Below are 13,769 nucleotides of genomic sequence, written 5' to 3' on the forward strand. Positions count from 1 at the left end.
GTATAAAGCCAAATTAAATATTTTAGGTTCGCTGTCCAAGTAAATACGTAGGGGAGTGTATTATTGAGCTAAAACCGCAGATTGACTCTTTAATTAAATAAATGTTATTGAATATAACATGTTTTTTACGATTTTGTGGTAGCAAAACACAATGTTACCAGCTGTAAATAAATAGGTTAATAAAATAAAAGTGATGATCCGTTAACAGTCAAATATAAAAACCATTTCACAAATCATTTAGGAGAAAATTCTTGTCAAAATGTCCCAAAATATCTTCTTTCCTATATTTTCCCGTAGAAATTGCAATTAAGTTCCTATTTGTTCCATCTGTTCTGAGATTACATTAAACTCGTGTGTGGATCCCCAGGGTATGCAGGTGCCACGTATTGAGACACTGCACTCTCTCCTATGTGAGTTCTCTGATGTGACGTCATTTTGGAGCGCTGGGTGAAGCATTTCCCACACTGTGTGCACTCATACGGTTTCTCCCCACTGTGGACCAGAGCATGTCTGATCAGGTTGCACTGCTTGGTGAAACTCTTGCCACACTGTTCACAGGTGTACGGTTTCTCTCCGGTGTGACTCCGGAGGTGTTCTTTGAGCTGCCAGAAACGTTGGAAGCGCTTCCCACAGAAGGTGCAGCTGAATCGCCTCTCGGTGGTGCTGCCAGAACTCCACTGAGTCCTCATTCTCTTCACCATGTTAAAACTACTGCGACTCAGGCTGTATCCTGAGAAGGTGGAGGTGGTGGCCATGTTTGACCCTGTCGTGCACTCACTCAATCTCACAGTCGCTTCTGAAGCCCTGTATTGATGCTGCCTTGGCTGTAGAGCTAAACTATTTCTATCATTATTTGAGTTCAGCATCTCACTGTTCTGTCCCTCTGGCATCTGTTGTCTAGTCTCATCAGCCAATGTCCTGACATGTCTTTTCATGTGTGCTGCCGCACTGAACATGTTAGCATGTGGTTTCACAATAGAATAGTGAAGTGATGGCCCGACATCATGAGATGGGAAAATTGAGATATTCTGAGAGTACTCTTCTGTGGAATGAAAGGAGAAATCTGGGTGGACATCAGGGTCAGTCTCTCTGCCTGGATCCACAGAGGTCCACAGCTGCCCATCAGACTCATCCATGACAAACTGGTCAGGTCCTGCCAGGGTCGTGGTCTGATCCAGCTCCTCCTCTTTCTCATCCTTCACCATCACTAGCTCTAGTGAGTCCTTCTTCTTGGCTGGCCGGTGCTGCTCTGTACTGAACACCTCTGTAGATGCGAGCCGGGGTGTTCCTGGTTCCTCTGGACGATCAGAATTGGGGTAATGTTCCACTGAGTCTTCAGGAGATATGTTGGGTTGTGTGATGAAGTCTTCCTCACAGTTCCATTGGTCAAAGGATGGTGGTTTCCCAGGCTTGGAACCAGACTCTAAAGATTTTGGGGAAGAAAAGAAATTAACATTACAAAAGACCTTTAAAGAGACACTTTGGGATTTTGTCAGTGAGGCCCTTGATCTACTTCCCCAGTCAGACGAACTTGTGGATACAATTTTTTATGTATCTGTGTCCAGTATGAAGGAAGTTAGAGGTAGTTTGCGAGACAATGCTAACTAGCGTTAGCGCAATGACTGGAAGTTTATGATTATCTACTACTGTAGCATACTAGAAGATACCCAGAGACTTCCAGTCATTGCGCTAATGCTAGTTAGCATTGGCTCGCAAATCTACTTTAATTTCCTTCATACTGGATAGAGACAAAAAATGGTACCCACGAATTCATCTGACCCTGAGGAAGTAAGTAAAAGGCAAAATTCTGAAGTATCCCTTTAACAGTTGCATACCATGTCTGCTTTAGGACTGACTGTGTCTGTACGTTGGCTCCATAGGCTAACATAAAACACAGAACATCAATGTAGCCATTTGGAAAGTGCATACCACCATACCCACACAGTCTTCCATAGACAGACAGAGCAGTGCCCCTTATGGTCACACCCACCCTCTCCAGTGATCCTGAGCTCTTCCTCTGCTGTCTCCTCATCTTTGATCAGTATGAGTTCAGTCTTCACTCCCTGCTCCACATCTGTAGGCTGTAACAGGGACTGAGGTTATTACTCTGGAAACACAGCATATCTAACCCTTTGCATACTCATGAATCACACAAAAGTACATTCTTCTGACGTTACAATAACAGAAATGAATCAATAGGTCAGGTCTCTGTCATTGTAAAATGTGATGTATCACACCTGGGGTTGAGAGTCCTCTTCAACAGCCATCTCTCGGTCTCTCCGCTGTGAGCTACTTCTCTGCTTGTTCAAAACAATCTTGAGTGGATATGAAGATCTCTCTGATGCCACGGGGTAAAATCCTGGAAAATAATTGTATTCAAATATTAGAGCTACATTTCACACAATTCGGTTTTAAATATGCAATGCATTCAATTGACTATGAATAACACATCAACTACCTTTTCTCCTGACTCGTCCATTTGTCTTCTTCAGCTCGCTCTCCATCATTTGCCACTTCCTTTTCAGTACATCAATATCTCGCTGGCTTTGGGTCATTTCCAAACGTATAACAGCACAGCTATCATCTACACGTTGGTTTATTTCTGCTACCGCTGCTTTAGCTAATACCTCCATAATGGATAATAACTGCGCCTGAAAATTGCTGCTGGCCATCTTGTCCAGCCCAAATTACAGATTTGTATTCTCTGTGTAAGGTAAATGGTCTACAATGGTCTACAATGTCCAAGCTAATGTCCAATAAACAAGCCGTAGATGTTGATAAATCGCAACAATGTCTAATGTCTGAAGTGGAGATGCGTGCGCAATTGCAATCGGACCTCCGTTCCACTCGTGACGTAAGTATTTATTACCGTAAATATGAGACTGCAACAGCCCTTAAAAACTGTAAGAATTATCACAGGCAAGACAAATACAGTACCAAGGTTTATTCAGGTCTGCATGTAAGCCATATCTATTAAATAAAAAAATACTTTTAACCATCTGAATAATGAATTCAGACCGTAAAACGTCTTCAGTTTTAGTCAATTGTTATGGCTACATGTAGGGGAGAGTGCATTGTGCAGTGGCCCACATGCATGGTTATTAATTCATAAAAGGCTATAGATGCATAATGCATGACGCACTGTGGTAAAAAGTAAAATACCAAAACACTTTCTACCATTCATAAAAACTCATGGTTTATATATGACCAAATATTGACATCGACACAACCTAATGAAACTATTCTGAAAATGTGGTATGGTATTTATTAAAGGATTGAAAAAGGTATACAACTTGTTAGACACATAGCTGGGGAACAAAGATATTAAACTAGTTTAATGTCAATTTCCTTCAATGATACTGTACATTTCAAGTAACTATCGCATTATACATGCATTATAGCAGAGTTACATTGGGAGGTTATTCTCTTAGGGTTTAAGGCACGTGCATATACTCCCCTATGTATTCTTTTGGACAATGAAGCTACAACTTTTAATTTGGCTCTATACTCCAGTATTTTGGATTTGAGATCAAATGTTTTATATCAGGGGACAGTACGAAATGTCACCTTTTATTTGAGGATATTTAATGCATATCTGTTTATGCACGTCATATATCTTTCTAACCACCACATTTAGAATAATCATTTTGGGGGTGATTATATTTGTCACACAAGTGTGTAATGAAAATGTATTTCTTGCATATCCCAACTCCCCGAGACACCCGCAGAGAGTGGAGTCACAGGCAGGCTCCCCATTGTCCAGCGGCCCTGGGGCAATTTGGATTAAGTGCCTTGCTCAAAGGCACAAGGGTGAAAGTTTTCCTTGTCTGCTCCTTTATTTGAACCAGCAGCCTTTGGGTTACTGGCCCAATGCTCTAACCTCGAGACTGCTTGCCTCCCCCATTTGAAGGTGTCATAAGTATTTTGGACAAATTCACTTAACTTTTGACTAAATTAAATAAACAAAGTATTTGGTCACACATTCCTACCACGCAATGACTACATCAAGCTTATAACTATACAAAGTTGTTGGTTCCATTTGCAGTTTGATTTGATTGTTTCGGTTGATGTCGTGGCCAATAGAAATTAATGGTAAATAATGTATTGTGTCAGAGTCACTTTTATTGTAAATAAGAAATTAAGAATGTAATCTACATTAATGTGGATGCTACCATGATTACGGATAATCCTAAATGAATCGTAGATAATGATGAGTGAGAAAGTTACAGATGCACATAGATCATGCCCCCAAAACATGCTAACCTCTCACCATTACCAATAACATGGGAGGTAAGCGTCTATTTGTGTGGTATGATATTCATGCCTCTAACTTTCTCACTCATCATTAGCTAGGATTCATTCATGATTATCCGTAATCATGGTAGCATTCACATGAATGTAAAAGGGTTCAGAAACATATTCTATTCTTCTATTCTATTCTTCTTCTTCTATTCCAAAATGACACAATACATTATTTACCATTCATTTCTACAGGGCACAACATAATCCAAAACAAACTGCAAATGAATCCAACTTGTTTGTAGTCACAAGCTTGATGTCGTCATTGTGTGCTAAGAATATGGGACCAAATACTAAACTTTGACAAAATGTAATACATCATACGTGAATTTGTCCAAATACTTATGCTTCCTTCAAATGGGGGGGGGGGGGGGGGAGAGTAGATACATACAGTGCTTTCATTTCTAAACTGTAAAATGTATGAAAATACCCTCAAACAAAAGGTGACATTCAGTACTGTCGCCTCATATAAAACATTTGATCTCAAATCCAAAATCCTGGAGTATAGAGCCAAATTAAAAGTTGTAGCTTCATTGTCCAAATAAATACATAGGGGAGTGTATCAGTAGAGGTATTAGATACAAAAAGAAAGCACATCAGATAGTGTAGAAGATAGCAAGTAGTGTTGATTGATCTACATTTTCACATTGAAAATGTTTCCGAAGCATAATGCATTTAAGTTCCTATTTGTTCCATCTGTTCTGAGACAACATTAAACTTGTGTGTGGATCCCCAGGGTATGCAGGTGCCCCGTATTGAGACACTGGACTCTCTCCTATGTGAGTTCTCTGATGTGATGTCATATTGGAGCGCTGAGTGAAGCATTTCCCACATTGTGTGCACTTGTAGGGCTTCTCCCCACTGTGGACCACAGCATGTCTGATCAAGTTGCACTGCTTGGTAAAACTCCTGCCACACTGTTCGCAGGTGTACGGTTTCTCTCCGGTGTGACTCCGGAGGTGTTCTTTGACCTGCCAGAAACGTGGGAAGCTCTTACCACAGAAGGTGCAGCTGAAACGCCTCTCGGTGGTGCCGCCTGACCTCCACTGAGTCCTCATTCTCTTCACCATGTTAAAACTACTGCGACTCAGGCTGTATCCAGAGAAGGTGGAGGTGGTGGCCATGTTTGACCCTGTCACGCACTCACTCAATCTCACTGTTGCTTCTGAAGCCCTGTATTGATGCTGCCTTGGCTGTAGAGCTAAACTATTTCCTTCATTATTTGAGTTCAGCATCTCACTGCTCTGTCCCTCTGGCATCTGTTGTCTAGTCTCATCAGCCAATGTCCTGACATGTCTTTTCATGTGTTTTGCAGCACTGAACATGTTAGCATGTGGTTTCCATATAGAAGAGTGAAGTGATGGCCCTACATCATCTGTCATAGTAGGAACAGATGGCAGCCCACTATGAGATGGGAAAACTGAGATATTCTGAGAGTACTCTTCTGTGGAATGAAAGGAGAAATCTGGGTGGACATCAGGGTCAGTGTCTCTGCCTGGATCCACAGAGGTCCACAGCTGCCCATCAGACTCATCCATAACAAACTGGTCAGGACCTGCCAGGGTCGTGGTCTGATCCAGCTCCTCCTCTTTCACCATCACTAGGTCTAGTGAGTCCTCATCTGGCCGGTGCTGCTCTGTGCTGAACACCTCTGTAGATGTGAGCTGGGGTGTTCCTGGTTCCTCTGGATGATCAGAATTTGGGTAATGTTTTACTGAGTCTCTGGGAGATATGTTGGGTTGTGTGATGAAGTCCTCATCACAGTGCCGTTGCTCAAAGGATGGTGGTTTCCCAGGCTTGGAACCAGACTCTAAAAATTTGGGAAAGAACAGAAATTAAAAATGATAAAAGACCCTTAACAGTTGCAAAATAAGACTGCCTTAGAACTGACTGTGTGCGTACATTCCCTCCATATGCCAGAACACAAAACACCTAAGACCAATGTAGCAATTTGGAATGTGCATACCACCACACCCTCACAGTCTTCCATAGACAGACAGAGCAGTGCCCCTTATGGTCACACCCACCCTCTCCAGTGATCCTGAGCTCTTCCTGAGCGTTAGTCTTCCACACATCCTCTGCTGTCTCCTCATCTTTGATCAGTATGGGTTCAGTCTCCACTCCCTGCTCCACATCTGTAGGCTGTAACAGGGACTGAGGTTATTACTCTGGACACACGCCATATATTTATTTATATTACTGTTACATTCCCCAGTTTCTGTGTTGTAGTTTGTATATTTGTGAGTGTGTTTCAGGTAATGGCTTCCTGAAGTTCTCCAAGCAGCTGATTGGTCGGCCCCATTGCTGATTGGAGAGCTGACCCCGCCCCCTCGTCAGGACGCAGCTGTCTCAATTAACAACCCCAATATAAGCCAGTGTGCTGTTGCTCAGGGAAAAGGGAGAGACACAGAGATTTTTGCTGAGAGAGGAGGTTGATGGCAGAGGGTTATATATGTTGGTTATTTCTCAGAAAGAGAATTGGGTATGTACTTAGTTAGTTGTTGCTGAGTAAGCTTATTGTTCTGTGTTTAGTGCTTAGAGTATTCTTTAATGTCCTGGGTTAGTGTTTTCTCAGGTTTTGTTGTAAAGTAGTTTGTACATTTGTGTTACTCTGTTTCATTTGTTCCCAGGGGGGAAGGGGAAGGCACCTAGGGAGTGCTTAGGCAAGAGGCCCGCGGGCATACATATACCCGTAGTAATTTATTGTCTATGCACACTACGAAAGACCTGGGTGGACCATCCCCTGTATTTTGGTTAGTGCACCAGGTGGTGCTAGTTAGGTAAGTAGTGGGTAGGCAGGTAAGATAGGAGAGGGGGCTTTGATATTTAGTTTCTTTGCTTTGGTTCCGTCCAGCCCCTTTTCCCCAACCTTACCGAGTGAAATAATTAATTCCCTGTTAACGGTATTCTCTGCCTATTTGTCATCCTTGCTCACACCTACACTTCCCTACCTTTTTCACAACACGGAGAGTTAAGTTGTAGCAGGGTGTTGCGTTCCCTCTTTCTAGAGGCGTGCGTAACAATTACCTTTATTCAACCAGGAAAAGCCCATTGAGACACAGTCTCTTTTGCAAGGGAGACCTGGGCTGAAGGCAGCAGCAATCAATACATTACAACACTTAAAACATAATACAATCAAATCAGCACGGCAATACAATCCAGCCTACAGGAAACATTTACACTCATCCTGAACAGAGTTTTGTACTAGAGTTTTAAAGTCATCGAGGGGCACTAGACTACTACATCTAGTTGAAGCATACTTTGCAGAACATTCCATGCCTCTGGTGCACAATAGGAGAAGCAATCTTGCCTAACACAGTAAGGGCCCTGGGGACTTTAACTAGCAACCACCTAGTAGATTGTGTCTGGGGCAATTCCACGTTAACGGAATTACACTGACTCAGTTTTTTCAATTTAAAATGTATGCCAAAAAAAAAAAAAGAACTCTGCACAAGGACTACTTTCTACAATTTACACAGAATTTCACAAAAACTGGAAGAACTGTGCAGAAATAAAGTTTGGTAACACAATTATGGTAAAATGTTCCCTAGTTTCCAAAAAATTTAAATAGTTGCTCCGAATTAAGAGTCAAAGATGTCTGCAGAAGGAATGGGCTGTCAGCTATGAGACCTTGAGTAAAAAAAATACAAAATAAGTGTTTATTGAACTACAGTAGGTGAAGTGGATTTACATCCGGTAACAAAATTACATCATGGTACCTGACCTGTACTATACAGAAATGCATAATTATGGACATGAATATCATTCTCTTCGTGGTGATATATCCTGAATAGCTACACAAAGGTACAAATATGCAATATCCTTGTTTTGCAGTGGTGGAAAAAGTACCCAATTGTCATACTTGAGTAAACGTAAAGATACCTTAATAGAAAATTACTCAAGTAAAAGTCACCCAGCAAAATCCTACTTGAGTAAAACTCTAAAAGAATTTGGTTTTAAATGTACTTAATTATCAAAAGTAAATGTTATTGCTAAAATATACTTAACTATGAAAAGTAAAAGTGTAATTCATTTCAAATTCCTTATATTAAGCACGGCAACATTTTCTTGTTTTTTAAATTTACGGATAGCTAGGGGCACGCTCCAACACTAAAGACATCATGTACAAACGAAGCATGAGTTTAGTGAGTCCGCCAGATCAGAGGCAGTTGGGAAGACCAGGGATGTTCTCTTGATAAGTGTGTGAATTAGACCATTTTCCTGTCCTACGAAGCATTCAAAATGTATCAAATACTTTTGGTTGTCAGGGAAAATGTATGCAGTAAAAAGTACTTTTTTTTTTAGGAATGTAGTGAAGTAAAAGTAGTCAAAAATATAAATAGTAAAGTAGAGTACAGATGCCCCAAAAACATGTTTATTTTTACTTAAGTACTTTATACCACTGTTGTTTTGTATATTTGGGTATTATTCAACACACTGGCTATTGCTGTAATGAGCTCTGCCCCCCAACAAGGCCACTTTGGTTTGGTTAAGACCAAACCAAATCTGAAATGATTGTAGATGTCTATGTTTCACATGTGTTGGCATCACAGTAGAGTACAGTACAGCAAAGTAGAGTTCAGTACAGTATATGTTCAGTACAGTACATTATACTTTACTCTACTTTAGTGTGCTCTACAATGCTGTACTATACAGTACTCAACTTGTCTTTACTGTACTGTTCTCTACCATACTGTACTGTCCAAACTTATGAAACATAGACGCCTATGATTGGTGACCCAACTGTTGATTGTGACTACTCTGATTTCCAATTGCAGTCAATTCAATTGCAGTTAATTGCGTTACAGATCTCTGTAATTACATTACCAATTTGCTAACAGAATTAAGAGTTTGAATTACATAATAATTCATGAACAAAATTGATAGCAGTAAAACACTAACTAATTGGTAGGTCTACCTTTACTTGTTACTTCTGTGAACTTTCATTATCCTCCCTCCTTATGAGGGAGAGAAATTATAAAATACCTAAAAGATATGTGGGTTTTTGGCAACGTTTCTTAAACGTACATCAGTCTTTACTTGCAACATTGTGTTTTGATGTATTTCTAATACCTTTCAAGACTTTTTCTGGTAGATATTGTCTAAGACACTGTTTTTTGTATATGAACACATATCTAATGTATTTCATACTCAATCACACAAAAACGGTAAATTCTCCTGATATCCCAATAACAGAATTGATCCAAGAGATCAGGTCTCTGTAACTGTAAATGGTCATGTATTACACTCCTTTTTAAGTTCCAAGGATCTTATGTTATTTTCAGAGGTAGACTGACTGGCTGCCAAAACAGCCAAATACTCCAACTAAACGTAAATCGACTCAATTGCGATACGGTTCCAGAAACATAACGCCCTTTACTTTCATGTCACAACAAAATAATTTCATAAATGCTAAATATACACTGTACACTGTTTTAACGGGTTTTATCACAGTTGCATCCGACAATATTTTTCAGTGGCAACACGTGTTCCGTTACACACTAGGTGTTCGAAGCAGGCTAGGTAACCTTAGCTAATTAGCACAGGTGGCCCCTCCGTCTTCCGTAAACACGCACTGTAACATGGGGATATGGCCTTATGGGAGCACTAACCCTAAACCTATAAAAAGATATGTATCAATTTAACCTTTTGGTGTTTTTTAAATTATTTATCGCTTATATGAAAGTTAAGTTCCTTATGCTTCCAAAACCGTACCTCAAGCGATGCATAGTAATGTAGGGCCCCCTGTACAGAAGACGCCTTCATCCAATGACTCTTATGTGTAATGGAATTGCGAGTCATGATCAAGAGCTACACCTGGGGTTGAGAGTCCTCTTCAACAGCCTTCTCTCCGTCTCTCCACTGTGAGTTACTCCTCTGCTTGCTCAAAACGATATTTACTGGATATGAATATCTCTCTGATGCCATGGGATAAAAAAATATATATATTCAGTAAAATATTAGGGTTATCCACACATTTGCTTTTTGCATATACAATCAATTTACCATGAATAACGAATAAATCAACTACCTTTTCTCCTTACTCTACCTCGTGTCTTCTTCAGCTCGCTCTCCATCATTTGACACTTCCTTTTCAGTACATCAATATCTCGCTGGCTTTGGGTCATTTCTAAACGTATAACAGCACAGCTATCATCTACACGATTGTTTATTTCTGCTACAGCTGCTTTAGCTAATACCTCTAGAATGGATACCAACTGTGCCTGAAAATTGCAGCTTGCCATCTTGTTCAACCCAAATTACAAATGCGTATTCCCTGTGTGAAGTTAATAGTATTCAAAATACAAGATAATGTGCAATAAACAATCCGTATATGTCCATAAATGACAACAATGTAGTGAAGCGGAAGATACGTGCAATCCTTCTTCTTCTATGGTATAATGGCGTTCGCAATAATTTGATGTGCATTTCGCCACCTACTGTGCGGGTGAACAATTACCAAGCTAATGTGCGATAAACAATCCGTAGATGTTGATAACTGTCAACAATATAGGAAATGCGTGCGCAATTGCATTTCTTGGTCTGCTTCTTGTTCTTCCGCAAACATACGTTAGAAGTGCATGCCGCGTCCTACTGTGTTGGGTGAAAACTGTGGAACTGCTACTTCAACCTCCTCCACCCTAACAGGGCACTCCTGAAACTCGGGCACGTGGTTCCCACCACAAATGCAGCACCGTGTTTCCATCCAATTACTCTTTCACAACATGCTTATATATCATCAAAATTGTCATCAACACAACCTAATAAACTATTGTGAAAATGTGGTAAACTAAAAGGTATATAAACACTGGACAGAATAAAAATGCAACACACACAATTTCAAATATTTTACTGAGGTACACAGTTCATAAGGAAATCACAAATCAATCAATTGAAATAAATCAATTAGGCCCTAATCTATGTATTTTACATGACTGGGAATACAGATATGCATCTGTTGGTCACAGATACCTTAAAAAAAGGTAGGGGCGTGGATCAGAAAACCAGTCAATGGTGTGACCACCATTTGCCTCATGCAGCAGGACACATCTCCTTCAAATAAAGTTGATCAGGCTGTTGATTGTGTTTTGTGGAATGTTGTCCCATTCCTCTTCAATGACTGTGAGAAGTTGCTGGATATTGGCAGGAACTGGAACACGCTCTCCTACATGTGGATCCAGAGCATCCCAAACATGCACCAATGGATGACATGTCTGGTGAGTATGCAAGCCTGGAAGAACTGGGACGTTTTTAGATTCCAGGAATTGTGTACAGATCCTTGCAACATGGGGCCGTGCATTATCATGCTGAAACATGAGGGGATGGCGGTGGATGAATGGCACAACAATGGGCTTCAGGACCTCGTCACAGTATTTCTGTGCATTCAAATTGCCATTGATAAAATGCAACTGTGTTCGTTATCCGTAGCTTATACCCCACACATACCAGAATCCCACCGTCACCATGGGGCACTCTGTTCACTCCAAAGTGACACAAGTTTATTATTTGGTCCCATATTCCTAGCATGAAATGACTACATCAAGCTTGTGACACTACAAACTTGGATCCATTTGCAGTTTTTTTGGTTGTGTTTCAGATTGTTGCACTCAATAGAAATCTATGGTAAATATTGTATTAATACACCATAAGTACTTATGACACTTTTAAATGGGGGTACTAGATACATAAAGTGCATTCATTTCTAAACGGTAAAATAGATATGTATGAAAATACCCTCAAATTAAAGGTGACATTAAGTTATGTCGCCTCATATAACATTTGATCTCAAATCCAAAATGCTGTAGTATAGAGCCAAATGAAACATTTTAGCTTCACTGTACAAATAAATACATAGGGGAGTGTATCAGCAAAGTTGGCAACATCACAGTCACCATTTATGACACCATTGTTTCCCTCCCCCCACACACGCAACCTTGGCGTCATCCTGGACGCCACCCTTTCCTTTGACCACCACATCTGACACTGTCAAATCTTCATTCTTCCACCTTCTTCCCCAATATTGCCAAAGTCAGGTCCTCCCTTCCTGCCTTTGAAACCCTCATCTACACATTCATCACCTCTCGTCTCGAGTACTGCAACTTACTACTCTCCGGCATCAACGCAAGCTCCCTTTATAAGCTGTAAATGGTTCCGAACACTGCAGCCCGACTCTTTACCCACACTAAGTCCTCGCAGCACATCACCCCTGTCATCCATGAACTCCACTGGCTCCCTTTCTCCCAACTTATTAACTACAAGATCCTACTTCTGACCTACAAAGCCCTTCAACACCTTACCTCTAGAACCTTCTTCTCCCCTACCAACCCACACGCTTACTCTGTTCCACTACAGCAGGCCTCCTTGCCGTTCCCAAGTCCAAGCTCCAGATCTTCGGCCACAGGGCCTTCTCCAGGGTTGCACCAAGGCTCTGCAACTCCCTCCCACCAAGACTAGCGGAGCCGGAGGGGATGGCTGCCGTTTTACGGGCTCCTAACCAACTGTGCTGTTTTATTTTTTTGCGTTTTGTAACATATTATTTTTACTTGTTTTGTACATAATGTTGCTGCTACCGTCTCTTATGCCCGAAAAGAGATTCTGGACATCAGAACAGCTATTACTCACCTTGAACTGGACAAAGAATGTTTCTTTAACGAGTCCGACGTGAAGTATATACTGCTTTCTCGAGAAAAAGCCCGTATCCCTTTCATTTGCGTGAAGAAAAGACAGAGAAAAGGGAGGTCAGGCTGCCTGCGCTGAAAATTCGTAGGCGAGTGAGTAAACCTACACTACCTTCCGTTCTATTGGCCAATGTGCAATCATTGCAGGCAAACTTAAATCAGTTTTACCTCATTTCTACCAGCATGTCACATGTGCAACCAGAGGAAAAAAACTCTAGACCACCTTTACTCCACACACCCTGTATATAGCCTCGTTATTGTTATTTTAGTGTTTTATTTATAATTATTTTTTACTTTAGTTTATTTAGTAAATATTTTCTTAACTACACTGCTCAAAAAAATAAAGGGAACACTTAAACAACACAATGTAACTCCAAGTCAATCACACTTCTGTGAAATCAAACTGTCCACTTAGGAAGCAACACTGATTGACAATAAATTTCACATGCTGTTGTGCAAATGGAATAGACAACAGGTGGAAATTATAGGCAATAAGCAAGACACCCCCAATAAAGGAGTGGTTCAGCAGGTGGTGACCACAGACCAGTTCTCAGTTCCTATGCTTCCTGGCTGATGTTTTGGTCACTTTTGAATGCTGGCAGTGTTTTCACTCTAGTGGTAGCATGAGACGGAGTCTACAACCCACACAAGTGGCTCAGGTAGTGCAGCTCATCCAGGATGGCACATCAATGCGAGCTGTGGCAAGAAGGTTTGCTGTGTCTGTCAGCGTAGTGTCCAGAGCATGGAGGCGCTACCAGGAGACAGGCCAGTACATCAGGAGATGTGGAGGAG

The 13,769-nt window shown here is 41.0% G+C and overlaps 2 protein-coding genes across 6 annotated transcripts in view; both read right to left on the minus strand.

Annotated features, from left to right (window-relative positions):
* Nucleotides 1-63: 63 nt before the first annotated feature.
* Nucleotides 64-13,769, minus strand: part of LOC115157270 (zinc finger protein 263-like) — a 30,096-nt gene continuing 16,390 nt past the window's right edge. The window contains exons 1-4 of one of the 2 annotated variants that reach the window (XM_029705382.1): nt 2,459-2,829; nt 2,238-2,359; nt 1,991-2,081; nt 64-1,423 (exon numbers count right to left, since the gene is read on the minus strand). In XM_029705382.1, coding sequence (XP_029561242.1) covers nt 339-1,423; nt 1,991-2,081; nt 2,238-2,359; nt 2,459-2,672 — 1,512 coding nt within the window. In that variant the 5' untranslated portion in view covers nt 2,673-2,829 and the 3' untranslated portion in view covers nt 64-338. Of the gene's footprint in view, nt 1,424-1,990; nt 2,082-2,237; nt 2,360-2,458; nt 2,830-13,769 lie in introns of those variants that run through there. The other variant, XM_029705381.1, reaches the window with a different exon arrangement.
* The window catches only part of LOC115157267 (zinc finger protein 79-like), a 32,998-nt gene continuing 24,012 nt past the window's right edge, over nt 4,784-13,769 (minus strand). Inside the window, exons 1-4 of one of the 4 annotated variants that reach the window (XM_029705374.1) lie at nt 10,349-10,803; nt 10,117-10,217; nt 6,327-6,441; nt 4,784-6,109 (exon numbers count right to left, since the gene is read on the minus strand). In XM_029705374.1, coding sequence (XP_029561234.1) covers nt 4,983-6,109; nt 6,327-6,441; nt 10,117-10,217; nt 10,349-10,544 — 1,539 coding nt within the window. In that variant the 5' untranslated portion in view covers nt 10,545-10,803 and the 3' untranslated portion in view covers nt 4,784-4,982. Of the gene's footprint in view, nt 6,110-6,326; nt 6,442-10,014; nt 10,218-10,330; nt 10,804-13,769 lie in introns of those variants that run through there. The other 3 variants (XM_029705372.1, XM_029705375.1, XM_029705376.1) reach the window with 3 other exon arrangements.

The sequence above is a fragment of the Salmo trutta genome, chromosome 21 (assembly GCF_901001165.1).
Source record: "Salmo trutta chromosome 21, fSalTru1.1, whole genome shotgun sequence".
NCBI classification, from domain to species: domain Eukaryota; kingdom Metazoa; phylum Chordata; class Actinopteri; order Salmoniformes; family Salmonidae; genus Salmo; species Salmo trutta.